At 35.4% G+C, this 20914-nt stretch overlaps 1 protein-coding gene across 8 annotated transcripts in view; it reads left to right on the top strand.

Annotated features, from left to right (window-relative positions):
* MACROD2 (mono-ADP ribosylhydrolase 2) overlaps window positions 1-20914 on the top strand; it is a 2054393-nt gene that overhangs the window by 1981530 nt on the left and 51949 nt on the right. For all 8 annotated transcript variants that reach the window (XM_055105084.1, XM_055105083.2, XM_055105081.2 and 5 more), the window contains 2 exons: window positions 6191-6265; window positions 6530-6622. In XM_055105084.1, the coding sequence (XP_054961059.1) occupies window positions 6191-6265; window positions 6530-6622 (168 nt within the window). The remainder of the gene's footprint in view (window positions 1-6190; window positions 6266-6529; window positions 6623-20914) is intronic.

A 20914-nucleotide genomic window follows, 5' to 3' on the forward strand; every position in this document is an offset into this window, starting at 1 on the left:
CAGGTAGCAAACAAGGGAGCAGTAAGCAGGTTTTTATTACTATTATAACTCCTATTATAAGAGTTTTAAGTCCTCTTAGTGCTGGGAACCACCTTCTAAACATGGCTTTAGGGTTGAATCTGTACTACACTTGTACAGGCACATGTGTCAGTTTTGTCATATTTTTAACTATGTCTTTAACTACTTGCCTTTGATTATCTATGTGTAGACAGTAATTAGTAAGGTTAAATTTCTTATAGACTTCTCTTTTAGCTGCTAGCAAGTACTTGAGAGCTAATCCATTTTGATAGATAGCATTTCTTATCTGAGTTTTTTGCCGGGCCAGAATAGTAAAGGCTTGACCGGTTTTATTAGTGATGATTTCTAAAGCAGCTTGCAACCATATGATTCTGTTGAGCAGGTAAATGGGGGTCCAGTATTCCTATGAGCCTTCTTGTGTCTAAGTGGCAGGCCTATAGTATTGTATAATTTTTTTTTTAGTGGGCCATTTATCATCTTTTTAATTACTTATGGCTATGCTTCGTTTTCCGCAGGAAGCATAGACAGGGAATGCCTAGGAGTTCGCCTGATTTTATGGGTAGTAAAAAGAAAGATGGTTTAATGGTGCCAATAACACAACTACCTGTCCACTGGTCAGGCAGCTTAGCATAGGCTCTATGTCTACATATCCAGTATAACCTGGTAGGGTCAGGCTAGTCCTGGTGGAATTCTGGGTGGGCCTAGACAGTCTGCAACCTTGGAAATTTACTGAATAGATCTCTTTCTGTGTAATTGGAACTCCACCATGTAACTGTTTTTTGCGGTATCATTATACAGTTTTTGCTTTAGACAACTAAGTCATCTTACAGAATGAGTGAATTCTTTTCCTGTTTTTTTTTTGTTGTTGTTTTTTAGCTATGCAATAATTGAGACTTTTAGAACTTAGAAATGATCAGGGTGATTCTTTTGGGCCGAGAATCCATCAGGAACTGGGTCGGTAGGCACTAATTCTCGGGCTTCTTATGGCCATTGATCTCTTATTACAGTCTTTCTACAAACATAACATGAAGTGATATTTAGAGACTGGGCTACATGCTCAGCTAATTGCAAAAAACAAATTTTTAGTCTTTCCTGGAATCTTAGGTACTGGCACATTTAGTTCATCATAGAAAGTCTGAAATACTGGTTCTGGAGAGCGTCTTTGAACCTCCTTTCTTATTAGGTTGTTTATGCTAGGGTCTAGTCTTTTTCTATCAATGCCTAATGATACATATTGTTTTTTTAATTTTATTTTGGGTCTGAGGGGTTTGTGATGACTAATTCTAAAGGATTACAGTTCTCACTCGTGCAGGAGGGGCTGACTTTTCTTTTTTGAAGCCTAACAGGATCTTTTTAATCTTCTTTTCAAGTAGCCTAAATGACACAAGACCAGTATTGACACATTTTACATAAATATGATTCTTGACATACTTTTTTTTTTGCTGTGTAATTTTTTTTCCCTCATCAGAGAACCGCATCTTATTCTATGCTGCTTACTATCAATAGCAGCACAAGCGTCAAATTTTAAGGTTACATTTTTGGGGACCTCTCTTTCTTCTGTTCTAGCTATTACTTTACTTGTGTCACCTAGAAAAGGACTAGTCCTTAATCTTACTTTAAAGACTGTGATCATGGGGGGTTCAGAGGGGTCATAGCACACATCGGGCAGGTCACTTCCTGGATTACATACTTTGTGCTGAGTGTTATTGTACAAACAGGTTCTTTTTGGAGTTCCTAGGCATTTATAATAACTATAAAATAATAGGACTGTAGCAATCTTTTGTCTCACTTCAGTGATTTGATGTATATACTGGGAACAGTTCTCAGTCTGAGGAAGGTCAGTTGAAGTCTTTACTGTACAAGTCTAAATTTTAAGGAAAATGAGTCCTGCAATGAGTTTCTTTATGCTTCGGCCATGTGTGGACCAGTCAGCTTCTGAGTGTGACTGGAGCGGGGCTTGTCGTCTTTTTCAGAGTCACTTTGCAGGGGTGGGTGAAGCTGCTCCTATCCACGTACAGCTCCTAGTCTACTGATGTTTAAGGGTGGTCTTGGAGGTTGGGCCTACTAGAGTAAACTGAGTCTAACACCTCTACACAGTTTATGTTAAACTGGGCTCTCTGATACCAGGAGTAAGGTGGCGGGGTTAGGGTGTTGCAAACTTCAATGGTTATGTGGGGATTTTTACAGAGCAAGCTTTGGTATCTAGTTAGTCTAGCATTCATTAGCTAATGGTGTCCTTTGGTATTTATTAAAATCACCACAGCATGGCAGGACTTTATGTTTAGGTTTTGCCTAAGAGTTAGCTTATCTGCTTCTTGTGCTAACAGGGCCGTTGCTACCAGGGCGCTTGGACATGGGGGCCAGCCTTTGGAAACCTCGTCTAGTTGTTTTGAGAGATAGGCCACTGGCCTTGGCCAGGGCCTTACAGTCTGGGTTAAAACTTCAACTGCCATTTTTTCTCTTTCTGACATATAGAGTGTAAAGAGTTTTGTCAGGTCAGGTAGCCTCAGGGCTGGGGCCAACATGAGTTTTTCTTTTTAACTCATGAAAAGCTCGTTGCTGTTGGTTGTAATAGATGTAGTTTATCTAATCTACATTTTTATTGACTGCCATCTACTAAAATATTGACTTAAATCCTGTAACTATTTGATTTCAAGCTTTAAATTGATCTGGTATTCCTTGTGGGGCTCCAATTGCATCTAAATAGATGTGAGAGTTGAAAGACCTATAAGGGGCTTCTCTGGCTTTACGATGTCTTATTTTTTGTTTTTCCTCTGGTTGATGAAATGCCAGGGTGAAAGAGATAGCCAAATGGACTAAAGCACAAGTGCCACTCTAGATATTCAGCAGAGTGCCCAGTAAAGGTCCACCACAATACCACCACACATCTGCTTGGGGATGAACAACGGCTGACTGATTGATAAGCTCTTGAAAATTCTTAAGCTTACTGCATCCCTTCAGGTCTCCAAGGAATGCTAAGTCTCCTCCTTGCTGTGAGAGACACAAAGTGAACTTAGTGTTGGGAGACAGAAGCTGGATGGACCTCAGGTGCTGACCTGCAGGGACTTTGGGATATAGCAGAGAGAGCTTGGCATGATTTATTACTCCAGGCTGTAGAATCTCGGAAAAGAGCTACCACGCAGCCTACGCCTGGTCAACTGGAGGACCACCTTAGTGGAAGGGGGACAATTAGGGCCTCTGGCCTGCCATGTGCACAATCATAACAATTGCTTTTGTTTAATGTGCAGATGGAATATTTGATCCATTTCAACCAGGCATTTGCATTCTTGGTATGCTGTCTTAATTGCCAAAGTTTGTTTTAAGTCTTTAACTTCTATGATCCTTTAGTAAAATGAATGTTTCCTTTAACACCTATTTTTATTAGTTTTTAGACTAAAGAAAGCTAAATACTATTTTATATTTAATAATGTTTCTTGTATGATTTTTATAGTAGATAAGTTAAATTTTACTTTTATATTAGTGTGTTATTAATGTTAAACTTAATTTTAATAAAACCTTGTAGACGTATTTATCTAATTTTTTATTTTTGACCATAAGGTAAGATTTTATAGACTTTTTTTAACTTTTTATAATTTTTGTTAAAGAGCAGGTTGATGCTTTAAGAAAAATCTGTTGCATTTTTACTTTAATGTCCAGTTCACAGAAAAACTGGGTGATATCTTTTTAACTTTAGCTAATATGTTTACACACAGAATTTTCTTTACAATTAACGTTTTAAAACTTGCTTAAATTTTTAAAACAATAATTTTTTTAACTTTTAATGTAGGTAAAAATCCACATTTTTATGTCCTTTTATAATTTTTTTACTAAAGGTATATTTTACTTTTCTTATACACCTTGCACATAAACTGTTTCTTTAATGGTACTCAGGAGGCCTTATTACTTTTAAATTATACATTTTTTGCATAAATTTTTTTATAACATTTTTTCTTTCACGACTTTTGCAGACAATTTTTCAACATGTCTTAACTTTTTGACTTATTACATTTTTTTCTTTAAACAACTAGTTAATTTATTTCAGGACAAGAATTTACTATATAACACTCTTTTTGCATAAATTTTGCCTCCCCCCCGCCCTTCTCTTTTTTAAAGCGAACTGTCTTTATGTCTTTGGACTAGACTGTCTAAGGCCACAAGATTAGAAGTTACTATAATACATGTTACACTGTTAACTTTCAGCAAACTTCACTTTTGTTGAAAACCTTGTAAGTTTGGGATTTCAATTATCCTTTGCTATTAATAAGACCTTGTTTAGTCTGAATTAACTTAGAATTGGTATAGATGGCCTCTTTTTCTCTCTGCTGGTCTTTCCTTGCCTCTGCCAGCCACTTATGCTGCTGTTCTCTTAACTGCTGTTGGGGGGAAGGGGGTCTAAAACTAGCTGTAACTGTCTATGTACGGAAACTGGCCTGGGTGCCTTGGCTTACAGGTTACCTTGTGCCATACTTTTGAAACAAGGGACCTGTCCAGGCTTCCTTCTGATGGCCAACCTACCTCTAATGCTGGCCAGTCTATTTCACACAAAGTTCTAAGTTTTCCTGGTGTCACAGTAACACCGTAATCTCCTTTAAATTCTTTCTTGAAATTTTTTAACATAGTTCCTAGTAGGGTGGGCTTACTTACACCGGACCTGTTTTTGTTTTTGTTTTTTTTCCTGAGACAAAATACCATGCTCACACCACACACACTCACCACAAGACAAAGAACGGGTATGGAGGGCACACACACACTTTTACCATTTATAGTAAACCAAAATCACGAAATTCAAAATCCGAGTTCCAAAAGATTCAAGACAAGTCAAAACCAAAACCAAAGTATCTAGCAATTCAAGTCAAGTCAAAACCAGAACAAAAGTGCCAATGCAGGCACACCATGGGTGATCAGGCCACTCTTCCACTCAGATGGAGTGGGGCAAGTTCCAAAGACTAGTCTTACCAAGTTTCAGATGTCCGGACTCCAAGTGCCAGTTCCTTCCCATTGTTCAGCCACTGTGTTAATCCTCCACGGGGGCCTGCTACATGCTGCTCTGGCAAGGGGTTCCACTGGGGCAATTTCCTACCCGGGAGTGCTCTTTGGATCCTGTCACTCAGACTGGCCGGAGTCCCCCGCAGGATGCTCCACAGGGCAGGCCTAAGCCGCCTAAGGGGCTGCCTCAGCTGTCCGTCAGTTACCTCGTTTCTCCGTCAGGGAATCAAGAAATGTAGCAGGATGAGCCACAGACAAAACTTCTCAGACACCGAGTTGTAGAAGGAAGGGCTTTATTCAGCTGGGAGCATTGGCAAGCTACTGCCTTAAAATCCGAGCTCCCCAAATACACAATTTCTGTCCCTTTTAAGGGCTCACAGCACTAAAGATTTCACATGAAAGGGTCATGATTGAGCAAGCAGGGGGTACGTGACAGGGGCTGCATGCACCGGTGGTCAGAGTGAAACAGAACAGGGCAGGGAGTTTCAGTGTTCTTCTATACAATGTCTGGAATCTATGAATAACATTGGTTTCTAAGTTATGAGTTGATTTTTAACTACTGGGTTTAGGCCAGGCAGGCCTAGGCCTGGTTTTGGGCCTGGTGCCAGGCTGCCTGTCTTTGGTTTTACTTCCTTGTTTTCCTCTTAAAACAGGTACTGAGTATAAAACAATATAAAGCAGTATGAGAGGGTCTCTCTCTTCCCTCAGAGCTGTTATCCCCCCAGTTCCCTTGTGCCCACATTACTCAAGTTTTTTATGCTCTGTTGATGGAAAAATGAAAGTGCAAGTAGTGTTTTCATTTTCTAGGAATCCTCACTATGGGAAATATTTGTATCTTAAAAGGAAATTAAATGTAGTTAACCCATACAGCCCAGAAATTATTGTAAAATTTGAAAATTTCCAGGTTGTGTCCTCTATCCATATCCTGTGCATTCATAAGCTAAGTAAGTATGCCAATTTCGCATCAGTTTCCAAAAAAAAGATTTTTTCCTAAATTATCAGGATATTTCTCAGAAAATAATTGATATAAATCTGATGATTAGAAAAATTGTATCTTTGCCCTTTGGTTTCAAAACTGTTCTCTATCTCTCCATGCATGATTAAAGCATGGTTTCTGAAGGTCAGGAATAAAGCTACGGTCATGCATATCACATTTCTTTTATTTTTCAATCACTGTTTTGAACAGGACAAGAGAATGATTCAACGAAGAATGAAATAAAAATTGAAACAGAATCGCAGAGCTCATATATGGAAACAGAAGGTACTGAAACCAAAATATATTGTTATCAGAGAATGAGATGAAACTGTGAATCATGACTTCTATATATACCTGTGTGTGTGTGTGGTATGTGTGTGTGTTTTAGGCAACGATTACTGGAGGATAGCAATAGTGTTCAACTTGGTGTACCTATTGAAACTTGAAGGGGGAAAAAAGAACTCTAACTTTCTATACCATAGTCACAGTATTCTCTCAATGATTCCAACTAAAACAACCCTGAGTGTCCGTCTGTCTCATTCTATTTAGAACTTTCATCAAACCAAGAAGATGCCGTGATTGTGGAGCAACCAGAAGTGATTCCATTAACAGATGACCAAGAAGAAAAAGAAGGTGAAAAAGGTAGGACTGCTCTTAAATTAACCCATCAAGAATGGAGAGTTTCTTTGGATTCCTGCCTAGAATTCAACCATCAAAGTTATTCTCATGCAATTACAGTTTGTAAAGGGGGAAAACGAACATTTCCTTAACCCCAAATCTCCGTTTGAAAGTAGAGTAAAATCTAGAAGTAGCAAAAGAAAATACTCGGAAGACTTATAGCAATTACATATAGCATAAAGATGTTTTTGTTATTCATTTAGATTCAATTTAAATTTTTAAAATTACAGTATTGAGAAAGCCTATAAGAAATCAAAACTATGGACTAGAGGGATAAAGTTCATACAAAATCTGAAATGGCTTTAGAGCAAATAGACTGGCCTTTTTGTATTGATTTCATCTGTCTTCCTTAGTATAGTAGTGATGAAAGAAACAATTTATGTAAAATATGCATGTTATATGAACCTAAATTGCAATCTTGCTTGCTAATATTAGGATGCAATCATATTGAATACTGTTTTAAAAAAAGTGAGCATTATAATGATTTCTGAAAACTCAAGAGGAATGAACACTCCTTAAATATTAAAGCAGCATTTGGGGCAAAAAGCCAATGTATTGGAGTGAAGATAGAAATATTTTTAAAAATGTGTTTAAAAAAACTATTCTGATTAATTTAGTGTTAACTGAAGAACTTAAAGAATTCAATTTTTAAATATAAAGCAATCTCTTAAAAGAAGCTAATAAAATAATTTTTGTTACAGTATATCATAAATCATACTGCTCTTAAATAAATAGGTATGTTCAAAGCAGTTGCAGAGTAATAACTTGACAGGCCTTGTTTATAGAACACAGTGATCAATTTTGTTTCCAAATTAAAACTCAGACATGATCTCAATTGTAAAATCAGGTCAATAGCAACTACAGCTTCCAAATTATGAACTCTTCTTGGCAGGGGCATTGACAGTTTAATTGCTAAACCATGTTAGAGATTTTGACACTTTTAAAATGTTGACTGCATTTACAGTACAATATTCTTCCATGTCTATGCCTCTAATAAGCTTTTCTCTATTGCAAATCCTAGTTCAGACTCACGACTCCACATTCCTGTCAAGTCAAATAAAGGGTATATTCAAAGTTATTTCATGTCTAATATTGATAACTGAGAATTGATACAACCCTTACTCAGAATCAGATATATGGTATTGCTCTCTTCAATTGTAGTTTAAAAATGTAAAATAGACAATGCTGTGCGTGTTAGCTTAATTTCTCTGTAGCAGAAATTGTTTGCTCTGTTTATTGCATTTCAAGAAATGCAAATGGTAAAGAGGAAAATCAAACAGCTGTACGTTTTCCTCTTTTGACTTGACCTATAAGAAAAAAGCTGGCATTCGGCACATTGACATGTTTCCCTTCTCCCAGAGCCTTCCCAAGCATTGAACACTACTCTGATGACTGAAGAATTAAATACCCACCTTTCCTCTCTTCCTTGTAAATATGCCAATCTTTTTCTGATAATGGTGGAATAGCATGTGGGAAAAAAGCAATGTGAAATTCTGCTACTTGCTTTTAGCAACGATGAGGTTGAATTTCTTTATTAAAATTTGACTTTTCACTGTAAGATGACTAATGCTGGTATACCGTCTTGAATTAACCACATTTTCTCTTCCCATCTTTATCATAGATATTTCACTTGGTCCTGCCTTGAATATTTCTGGTGTTTAAATTTGAAATAATTTTAAGTGCATCACATTTGTCATCTTATACTTTGCATCCAAGTGAAAAGTACTCATAGGAGAAGGAGGCAATGTAGATTCATAGTGCTCTGCAGTAGCTCTGCTCCACCATTGACAAGCTGGGTGACTTTGGACAAGTTACTTAACCTATCTGCTTCAGGTTCTTCATCTGTAAGATGATGATGGCAAAAGTACCTGTCACATATAGTTATGGTGAAAATTTAATAAGTAAAACGTGCAAAGCAATTAAAACAATGCATGACACATAGAATGCACTCCATAAGTATTTAGTATTTATCATAATTTGATACATTGATGACAAAGTCAAGAAAATCCACATGTGATTTCCCCAAGTCCATTTATCATCCTTCTTCACTATTTTGAATCTGTAGAAAGTCACATATTTTACATTATCCTTCAACAACAACAACTGGTTCTATCCATTTGGTTGGCAGCACCATCTCAGGCCAGCAGTTTTGATATGCTCTAAACTCTTTACATTGCTGCGTATTTTATTCTAAAGAGATAAAACAACTAATAGAAGGAAGCCAGGTGGAAGGCATTTCTCTCCATTCATAAACACTTTCTTGTTTGTCAGTATCTCAATCTTCCATTTGAGAAATAAATACAACCATAACTTCTATTTTTTAAAAAAGAAACCATTGAGCTGTTGATAGATCCACAAAAGAAAAGTAGTAAATAAATTCAAAGTAGCAATTTTTTTTACTTTCTTTTTATTTAGTTATTAAAAAGTCTTGTTTGAAAACATTTCGAGGCTATAGCTCCAGATTTTGTATTCACAAAATAGTGTCTTAATGGAAAGTTGTACATATGTATTAAGAATTATCTGTAAACAAAACAAATGAGTATTTTATTACATTTGTAAAGATATTCTTTATAGCTTTAGAAGTATTCCTTCTCTTTTATTTTAAGACTCCTTTTAAGGAGGCAGAAAGTGATTCCTTTGAAAAAAAAAAATCCAGACCAGGAAAAATATATAACCTTTTTCTCTCTTTTTGTAGCATTTTATAAGATTAGAAAATGTAGATAATCTTCAGGATACATCTTCTATGGCTCCCAGGTATATGGGCACAGATGTTGCAACATTAAGTTTTGAAGTTAGTTCTACTAAAATATGGATTTTGAAAAGAAGGAAAAATATTCAGCAGAAGTTCATGCTGATAAAATTACACAATAGCACAGTGGACATGTCCCTGGGAGACCTGAAATACAAAAATTTCAACAGGCAGAAAGTGAGATTTCACATATGGCAGCTTTTCTGATATAGCCGCGTTGCCTCTTCCTAAATGAGCCCAGTTTTATGATTTCCCAGCAGGACCTGCAACACATATGAAATCCAGTTGAATAACGTCATTTAGGTTAATAACCAAATAGGAAAGTAATATTATAGAAGATCTCCTCTGAAAAGGATCTCATGTTTTAGTATAAAATATAAAGTCAGCATTAAAACATCTTTCTTACATTTGTTATGTGGGCAAATTTAGAAATATTTGACATAAAATCTTAACTATATCAACATCGAGTTATTATTTCACAAAATTTTCATATGTTTTATTATGATATATATTGGATATTTTTTTCTCTAAGTGTTAAACAGAATGAATACATTTGGTCCCAATAATTTTTCATATCAATTAATAAGTGTAGTGTGGAATAGTAATCCTTTGTCTGTTTACCTAAGATTGAGCAAAATGTTGACAGAGACTTAAAGTATACTATGGTTTAATGTTTTCTTAGAAAAAGATGCATATGGGCAGGCGTGCAAGTAAAGAGTTAAGTGCAAGCCAGTGACAAGTGTAAAGTATCATGCCGTTAGTTTCATGTTTTGAACCAAGCATGGTCTGACCAGCATGACCTTGAGACATAGTGTACAGACAGCCATGGCTTCTAGCCCTGCCCGTGTGATTCCTGGCAATCCTTAAACTTCGAAGAATCCCAGTCTCTAGGGTAATAATGAGGCGCATGAACTCAAAATTGCAATTATAAGGTTCTCCAGTTTTATAAATTTTCTTAGAAGGCCAACTCTGAAGAACCACATTCTTGGTGAAACAAGAGCGATGGCATGGGAGCCAATGGTCAGCCATGCTGAAAGCTGAAATCATAGGTTTTCTTCAGTTTTAGTTATTGTACCCTATTGATAAAAATATAGAGGTGCCCTAGGCCAGGCAAAAAAATCAGCCAAATATATTAGGACTTACCAATGATTGGACAGCTAATTATTCCCTAAAGATACTTTAAAGGGGGAGGGGAATGCCTTTTAGCTCAAGGTGGGTTTACACAGAAACTCTGCTCAGAACCAAGCTGGATTTCCATCACCATCTTTCTTAGTCCATGTGGGAAACATCTTTTTTTGCAACTCCTCTGGCTACGATTTCATCTTTTAGTGAACACATAGCAAGTGAGGGACTTTCTCTTCTGCTTCTACCAATCAAATCCATTAGAGGTTTATCTCATCTACAAAGCACCCCTGTATAGCCCTTGGTGTTTTCCATTTCTCATAGGATTCTTACATCACTGGCAGAGCCCTTTCTTCTCTCCTTGAAAAGCAGAGCTTGCACTAGCAGTGTTGCCATACACAGAATACCTGTGTATTACACAATAGCACAGTGGACATGTCCCTGGGAATAGAATACCTAACACTTGGGCCATCATATACAGACTGTGTTCTTGGCTATAAAGAATCATTGCTCAGGCATATTTTTGATTCATGCAAAATACTATATACACTTGCATGTTGAGTAACAAACTTACTGGAACATTCTACTTTCAGAAAGTCTTTGTATCTCTTTTCAAATGAAGTCAAGTTTAGTAATACTATATTATTCATATTAGCAGCACCATTATTTAGTTTTCTAGGGCAGTTTTACCATTTGTTTTCTTCTTTTTTAATAATATTTTGAATCTGAAATTCAACAACCAAAATTATGTTTTAGGATATCAGTTAAATTAAAAATGCTGGTCTCTGTTTGGGTTTTATGAATATTTTAGTATCTAATGAAATTCCTCATATTGGTTAAGTACCTTGAACATAAAAATTATAAAGTTTTAAGCTAAATTGTTTAGGTTTTCTACATGTCTCTATGTATGCAATGTAAACATATAGAACCAGTTCATTCAAATTATGCTGCATAACTGACCTATAATTTTAAAGTTAAAAAACATAGAAGAATAAAAGGTATATTCACTGCACTTTGTCTTGCACTTTGATTTCTTGCTACAATAATGATGTTAGTGTGGATAGCATATATGCATGTGTACATGCGTAAAGTTAGATTATACGTGTATAAAGTTCACATGTATCTACCCAGTAAGAAAGTTATGCAGGCCTTTTGAGTTTGTTCAAATCCTCTAGCTTGCTGCAATCATCTTGTCTTTAAAGATTTAGAAAAAAATTGCCTTGAAACTCCATTTTTCATGTTAGGAGAAATCTATCATTCCTTCCAATATCTCTGAGAATTCTTTGGTGTCAGGTTTATTTCTTCTAATCTCAGGCTCCAAGCTCCTGCCTCTGGTTCTCACTTCAGCCTTTGCCATTCCTTTTTATCGTAAGCTGTCTCTAGTTCTCACTATGGCTCCCACTCAGACACCACCACCACCTCTCCTCCCTTCACTCCGTGCAGTACCACAAACTCAAGGATGTGTGTAGGTTTAAGTGAATGTTAGGGTCAATACTTGTAATTAACTTGTGCTTGCCCATCTGGGGAATTTTAAGAGACCATCTCTTCTAAGTCTCCAGCATCTGGCTACATCCTGTATCGCCCTTTGTCTTCTTTGATTTCTTGCACTTCCTAACACTCCAGTTTCATTTACAGTTTAACTCTGTATCATGCCTGTGTCCTTCTGGTCTTGCCCTGAGGTGTATGATTCTACAACCATGTGGCTTATCAAACCACGTGGTTTATCAAAATAATTTGTAGAAACAAAAGATGACTCACATAAGTGGAATTCTGTCTTTAAATATTGAGCTTTTTACTCCTCTCTGCCGAATTAGAGTTCTACAACTCAACTCTCTGTGCATAAAGTACCTGAATTTTTTCACAACTAATAAAAAGATTAACGTGTACCTTCATCTAAACATAATATTGTTTTACATATATGATCCTGAAATACTTCAGAAAATTAACTGTCTCTAAAGATAGTGAGTATAATTATTAACATTTGTTCCTTATATTTAACTTCCTTCCAAAGACATTATATAATGCTAAATTGAAATTTTCAGAAAGATAAAATTATGACTGTCATACAACTATAAAATCAATACAAGTAAAATATTTTATTTAAATGATTAACTAGTAAGGGAATCATTAAGATGTTAAAACTGGTTCAAAAGAGAATTTGAAGAGTGTGTGTGTGTGTGTGTGTGTGTGTGTAAAATCCATCTATCATCTATACAGTGACATTTTAGTCAACAACAGATCATATATGTCCCGGTGGTCCCATAAGATTATGATGCTACGTTTTTACTGTACCTTTTCTATGTTTAGTTATGTGTTGACATACAAATACTTACCATTGTATTATAATTATCTACAGTCTTCAGCACAGTAACATGCTGTATAGGTTTATAACCTAAGAGCAATAGACTATACCATATAACCTTGGTATGTAGTAGGCTATACCATCGAGGTTTGTGTAAGTACACTCTATGATGTTTGCATCATGAAATCACCTAGCAACATATTTCTCAGAATGTATCTTCACCTTAAGCAATACATCACTGTATATTGATTAGGAATTATGGCTATATGGATATACACATGGATCCATAATACACACACATTCAGAAACACTGAATATATCCATACAATCACACACAATTCAGGAGCACTGAAAATTTCCAAACTGGCTAATATCATACAGGACAATACAACATATCCTTTCCGTCTATCAGACAAAATTCGTTTTCACTGATACGAACAAATCTCATTTTCATTACTACAAGTTTTCTACATGTTACCTTCTACCTGTACAGATGTGTAAAATAATCTAGTGAATAGAAAGCTGGTCAAAGGAATACACCCTCATAGAACCAGATAATCCCACAGAGTCTGGAGGGCGACACCCAACCTTCCACCCCAGTGACACCCAGGGATCTCTTTTATCCATTGTCAAGTCTTAGACAATTTTTCTTGACAGTATACTGAAGGCAAAACTGCCCTTTTTTTTAACCTGTTTACCACCTCACTTATTTGTTATTGTTCACTATTTGATACATTTGATAGACAGTGATAAAATACTAGGGTAGTATCAGAGTAGGGCAGTAGCTTCCAATTTCATCTGAGGTTGTAGTTTACTTGCTATTGTTTTATGGCAAGTACTGCTATTCTACATTTTATATAGTTATACACACACTGTAGATGAAGTTGTACTTCTAAGATGCCTCAGTTGTGAGATGTGCCATTATTTTACATATTATTAATAAATTTTCTAAAATCTTGCTTATTAAAGTAAGACACAATAATTTTGTATCATTTAGGATTTTTATTTTATGTGTTTAAAAAAACTCTTCGAACAAGATGTAGAACGTTTTCATATATCACTCTTGAGAATACATAAAAAGAAAATGTTAGGCTAAAGGAATTAGTTATGATACTGCTAAAACTTCATCAGGTTCAGGGTCCTACTTCTAAATCACTTTCAGTCAAAGTCATCAATATCTGTTTTTATTACACAATATTGTCCTCTGCCAATATCTTTGATGGTTCAGAACTTAAGAGAATTCATAAAGAATTTAAAACTCATTGGCTTGTAAGTCTCTTAAGACTTAAGTCTGTCTTGCTATCATATAGAGAGTTCGCCTATTTTTTCTTTTTTGCTTCTACTTAGAGGCAGTTAAAACACTCCTGATTCACCAACTCCCTCCATATTTATTATTTTTCAGAGATTTTCACCCAAGTCATTGAAACTCATTCTGCAAGTTTGAGTACTTTTGGTTTTGATGCTAATGCATATATGGGTATGATAAATTGTATCATCGTGTCCTGACCAACAAAAATTTTGTAACAATTCACTGTTTCAAAGATGTTAAGATGTGAAAGCAGTGTACTTTATATTAGGAAATATAGTATTATTTATTTCACAGTGAAAACTACACTGAGACTAGAAAATGGAAATTTGATTACAAGTGATATAATTGAGTATATTTGATATACTCAATTGATATATAATTTTTTTTTCTACTAACTCTAATGACTAGCAGTGGGATCCTTACTAGCACATCAGTGCACCCTACTGCACATTGTATAACTAAGAAAGTCATAAATGGTTTTATTCATACATTCCACAAATGCTTTTAATGCACATGTAATATGTGCCAGAAATTATATAGACACTATCACTGAAACTGAGGAAAACAGACAAAGCCACTGCTGGGCTCATTCCAAGCATAGAGCTCAGGATGTAAGTCTTTTTTTTTTTTAATTTTTTATTTTATTATTATTATTTTTTTTGGAGATGGAGTCTCGCTCTGTCACCCAGGCTGGAGTGCAGTGGCGCGATCTGGGCTCACTGCAAGCTCCGCCTCCCAGGTTCACGCCATTCTCCTGCCTCAGCCTCCTGAGTAGCTGGGACTACAGGCGCCCGCCACCGTGCCTGGCTAATTTTTTTGTATTTTTAGTAGAGACAGGGTTTCACCGTGTTAGCCAGGATGGTCTCGATCTCCTGACCTCATGATCTGCCTGCCTCGGCCTCCCAAAGTGCTGGGATTACAGGCATGAGCCACTGTGCCCGGCCTTTTTTTTTAACTTTTTAAGATTCCTCATATAAATGAGATCACACAGTGTTTGTCTGTGTCTTATTTCACTCAGCATAATGCCCTCAAGTTTCATCCATGTTGTCACAAATGGCAGGATTTCCTTCTTTTTATGGCTGAGTAATATTCCATTATACATATATATTCCATTGTATACATATTATGTATACAAATGTGAGGGGTGTGTGTGTGTGTGTATGTGTGTGTCACATTTTTCTCTATTTATTTATGCATCTATGGGCACTTAGGTTGTTTCTGTGTCCTGGATATTATGAATAATGCTGCAATGAACACAAGAGTGCAGACATCAAGCTACTGATTTCTCTTCCTTCAGATATGTAGCCAGAAGTGGGATGGCTGGATCATTTGGTAATTCTATTTTTAATTTTTTGTGGAACCTCATACTATTTTCCATAATGCTGTACTAATTTACATTTCCATTAACAGTGTAAAAGGTTCCCTTTTTTCCACACCCTCACCAACACTTGTTAGTTCTTTCTTGCCTTTTTAATGAAACTTTCCCTAACAAGTGTAAGGTCATATCTCATTGTGATTTTGATTTCCAATTCCCTGATGATTAGTAATGTTCAGCACCTTATCTCATATCTATTGCCCATTTATAAGTCTTCTTTGGAAAAATGTCTACTGAGGTCTCGGTATCAACATAATGCTGGCCCCATAAAATGAATTTGGAAGTCTTCCCTTCTCTTCAGTTTTTTTGAAAGAGTTTGAGTAAGATTGTCATTAATTCTTCTTTAAATGTTTGGTATAATTCACCAGTGAATTAACCTCGTCCTGGGCTTTTCTTTGTTGAGAGGTTTTTGATTACTGACTCAAACTCTTCACTGATTTTTGGTTTAATCAGATTTTCTTTTTTAAATCAGGTAATCTGTTTTATTATAATTCTTATGTGTTTGGGATATTAACCCCTTATCATATAAATGGTTTACAAATATTTTCTCCCATTTTATATGTTGCCTTTTCACCTTGTTGATTATTTCCTTTTCTGTTTAGAAGCTTTTTAGTTTAATGAATATCTGTTTATTTATTTTTGCTTTTTTCACTTGTGCTTTTGATGTCATGTCCAAAAAATCATTACCAAGACCAACATTGAGAAGTTTTTTCCTATGTCTTTTATATGAGTTTTATGGTTTCAGGTCTTACATTTAAGTTTTTAATCTATTTCAAGTTAATTTCTGTGAGTGGTATAAGACAGAGGTATAATTTTATTCTTTTCTATGTGGGTATCCAGTTTTCCCAGCATCAGTTATGAAAGAGACTATCCTTTCACTGTTGTGTGTTCTTGACATCCTTGTCAAGTATTAATTGACTTTATATGCATGGGTTTATTTCCGGGATTCTTAATTCTGTTCTATTGGTCTGTGTGTCTGTTGTTGTGCCAGTACCATACTGTTTTGATTACTATAGCTTTGAAATGTAGTTTGAAATCAGTAAGTGTGATGTCTCTGGCTTTTTTCCTCTTTCTCAAGATTGCTTTGACTATTTGGGATATTTTGTGTTTCCATATGAGTGTTAGGATTGTTTTCTTTTTTTATGTGAAAAATGCCCTTGAAATTGTGATAGGGATTACATTGAATGTATAGATCGATCTAGGTATTTGGGCATTTTAACAACATTAATTATTTTGATTCATAAGTATGGAATATCTTTACATTTATTTGTGTCTTATTCAATTTTCCCATCAATATTTTACAGTTTTCAGTATACAGATTTTTCACTGCCTTGGTTATATATATTCCTAAGTATTTTATTATTTCTGATGCTACTATAAATGGATAGTTTTCTTTATTTCATTTTCAGATATTCATTGCTAGTGTATAGAAATGCACCTGATTTTTCTGTTGATTTCGAATTCTGCAAGTTTAATGAATTTATTAGTTTTAATAGTTTTTTGTTGGCATCTGTAAGGTTTTTAATAAGACTATGTCATCTACAAGTAGAGAAAATCATAATTCTTCCTTTCTGATTTGAATGGCTTTTATTTCTTTTTCTTGCTTAATTGCTTTGTTTAGGACTTCTAGTTCTATGTTGCATAGAAGTGGTGAGTAGGGGCATCTTTGTTTGTTCTTGACCTTAGAGGAAAAGCCTTCAGCTTTTTACCATTGAGTATGATGACAGCTGTGGGCTTGTCATATATGGCCTTTATTATGTTGGAGTACATTCCTCTTACACTCAAATTGTTGAGTGTTTTTTTTTTTCCTAATCATGAAAGAATGGTTAATTTTGTCAGATGCTTTTTCTGCATATATTCAGATGATCATAAGATTTTCATCCTTCATTTTGTTAATGTGGTATATCAGATTTATTGATTTCCATATGTTGAACCATCCTTGAATTCCAGGTGTAAATCCCTCCATCCTTCTAAACTGCTGTTGAATTTACTAGTAATTTGTTGAAATGTTTTCTATCTATTTTCATCAAGGGTATTGGCCTTTAATTTTTATTTCTTGTAGTGTTTCTATCTAGCTTTGGTATCAAGGTAATGCTGGCCTCATAAAATGAATTTGGAAATGTTCCCTTCTCTTCAATTTGTTTGGAAGAGTTTAGGTAAAATTGGCATTAATTCTTCTTTAAATGTTTGGTAGAATTCACCAATGAAGTAATCTGGTTGTGGGCTTTTCTTTATTGGGAGGTTTTCGATTACTATTTTGATCTCTTTACTCATTACTAGTCTATTCAGATATTCTGTTTCTTCATGATTCAGCCATGTTAGATTGTATGCTTCTAGCAATTTATTCATTTCTTTTATGTTATCCCATTTATTGGTATATAATTGTTCATAGCAGTCTCTTATGAACCCTTGTATTTCTTTGGCATCACTTGTGACATCACTGTTTCATTTATAGTTTTATTTATTTGAGTTCTCTCTTTTTTTTTTTTTTTTTTTTGAGACGGAGTCTTGCTCTGTCCCCCAGGCTGGAGTGCAGTGGTGTGATCTCGGCTCACTGCAAGCTCCGCCTCCTGGGTTCATGCCATTCTCCTGCCTCAGCCTCCCAAGTGGCTGGGACTACAGGCACCCGCCACCAAGCCTGGCTAATTTTTTGTATTTTTAGTACAGACAGGGTTTCACCGTGTTAGCCAGGATGGTCTCAACCTCCGGATCTCGTGATCTGCCCGTCTCGGCCTCCCAAAGTGCTGGGATTACAGGCATGAGCCACCGCACCCAGCTGAGTCCTCTTTTTTCTTTAGTCAGCTAAAAGTTTGTAAATTTTGTTAATTTTTTTTAAAAACCTCATTTTTGTTCATCCTTTTTATTGTTTTTCTATTCTCTATTTCATTAGAGATCAGAGATTTCATGAGAGATTAGAGATTTCAGTCCTAAATTTTTACTATTTTTTTCTTCTACTAATTTGGGCTTTATTTCTTTTTTAGTTCCTTAAAGTGTAAAGTTAGGGTATTTGATATCTTTTTTTCTTAATGTAGGCATTCATAACTATAAACTTTCTTTTTAGAACTGCTTTTGCTGCATCTTGTAAGTTTTGTTATATGGTGTTTCCATTTTTGTTTGTCTCAAGATTCTTTCAATTTTGTGATTTCTTTTTTGACCTATTGGTTGTTCAGGACTGTGTTATTTAATTTCCATATATTTGTGAATTTTCCAAAATTCTTCCTGTTATTGTTTTTTAGTTTTATATGTTTGTGATGAGAAAAAATACTTGACATGATTTCAATGAACTTAAGATTTGCTTTATGACCTAACATATGATCTATCCTAGGGAATGTTCTGTGTGCGCTTGAAAAGAATATGTATTTTGCAGTTATTGAATGGAATGTTAGGTGTCTGTTAGGTTCATTCACTCTATAATGTTGTTCAAATCTGTTGTTTCTTTATTGATTTTCTTTCTGGGTGACCTATCTATCATTGAAGTGGAGTATTAAAGTCCCCTACTATTATTGTATTGCTATTTATTTCTCCTCTCAATTCTATTAGTATTTGCTTTATATATTTAGATGCTCTGATGTTTGGTGGATAAATACATACAATTGTACATCTTCTTGATAAATTGATTCCTTTATTATTACAATGACCTTTTCTAGTCTCTTGTGACTATTTTTTAGTTAAGGTCTATTTTGTCTAGTGTAAGTATAGCCACCTTGCTCTCTTCTGGCAACCCAAGCTGTCAATAAAAGCTAGAATGGTGGTGCGGAATTATTAAAGTAGAAGTGATAGGGTGAAAACCCAGGGTTAGAATGAGAGCATGCATAGCCTTTCTGGCCATGCCACGGAGTGTGGAGACTCACTGCCAACTAGAATGCAGACAAATGATTTGATTCATCATTGATTCCTTTGTTTTCCACATCATTTTACACACTAAAGTCAGTAAGAACCCAAAATTATTACAGTTATCGCACTCTGTCAGCCTTTGGTATTGAATTCATATGGGATTATATGAAATAAATAAAGTTTTCTTAGAACATGCAAAAAATCTAGAACATTTACTACCTGGCCCTTTATAGAAAAATACTGCTGAGCCCCAGTCTATTTATATAAAGCCCAATGTTACCCTGAATGTGAACTCCCTCATTTCATACAATAACTCTCAAATTATGAATCTTTGTCAACACACACAGACATATATGCATCCACTTGAGATGTTTCCATGGAAACATGGATTTATTCTCACAATGCCATGCCCTTCTGTAAGCATAGTCTTTGCTGTGTTTGCATCCCTCCCCAACCTGATAGATTGGAAGAAAATGGTGCCCTCTGATGTCAGCCTCCCTTAAAGGGGCCCCAAGGTAGCATGTCTTGGGCCTCAAGTATTTCAGGCCATAAGTGGAATGGAGTAATCCCTACAACCCTGTACTCAGAAGCCTATTACCTTACTTTGACTTGGCTTTATCTGGTCAGTCTCATTTCGTTTGGCTCTTTCTTTCTTAGAATAATAGTTTAAGTTTCCTTTAAGTACAGTTTTCTGCCACTGTACATAGAGTTCATAAAGTAAAGAAGGTTCTACCTACTTTCCCGCGAACTGATCTTTGCCTTCTCTTAGTATACTACAAGTCAGACTTGCATTATGACTGTGAACTAAAGATCCTAATCATAAACATTCAGACAGAAAGACCATTTCAGTGACAGAACAAGTGCAAGTCTAATCTATAATGTATGTGGAGTAGATAGTGATTGTAATAATATGGATGTTTATGTATACATTTTTTGTAAAAACCAAAACATTGTCAACACAAAATTTAATTTGTACATTTATACAGTGGTTGGAATAGAGGCTCAACATTTACATAAAAGGCTTTATTTTAGTAAACGAATGGCCACAAACTATTATGTCATAGGTTTTGGATGACATACTTACTGCATTTGGATTTAGACTTAACCACTTCGCATCAGGTGCAAGAACTTCCAGATCCTACTGATTGTGCAAAAGATATATCCATTTTGATTTGGATTTCAAATGTAAGTGCTACTTTTCTCTCTGCTTCAGAAGGAAACTCAACTTCTTTTCATTGCTCTTTATACATCAGGTGCCTTCATTTCAGCACAGTATGTAAAAAGCAGGTGGTATAAGGAGTACTTTGAATGTTAATTATTTTTTTCATCTATTTCACCATGAGGATTTACCTTTCAATGTGTTTTTATAATCAAGATGGAAACAATTAGGGAACTTGCTGTTTGAATGTTTCACTACATTTATTTCATGACATCTGCTGCAATGATTAAGAAAAAAGAGAAAAAGGGAGGCAAGCATTTGAACAATAGCAAGGGGTTTTGATTGATTGTATGTGATTGCTTTATTTCATTGTGAAACTTCAAAGGCAATGTTGTCGAGATGAATC

Source organism: Pan paniscus, chromosome 21, assembly GCF_029289425.2.
Source record: "Pan paniscus chromosome 21, NHGRI_mPanPan1-v2.0_pri, whole genome shotgun sequence".
NCBI lineage: Eukaryota > Metazoa > Chordata > Mammalia > Primates > Hominidae > Pan > Pan paniscus.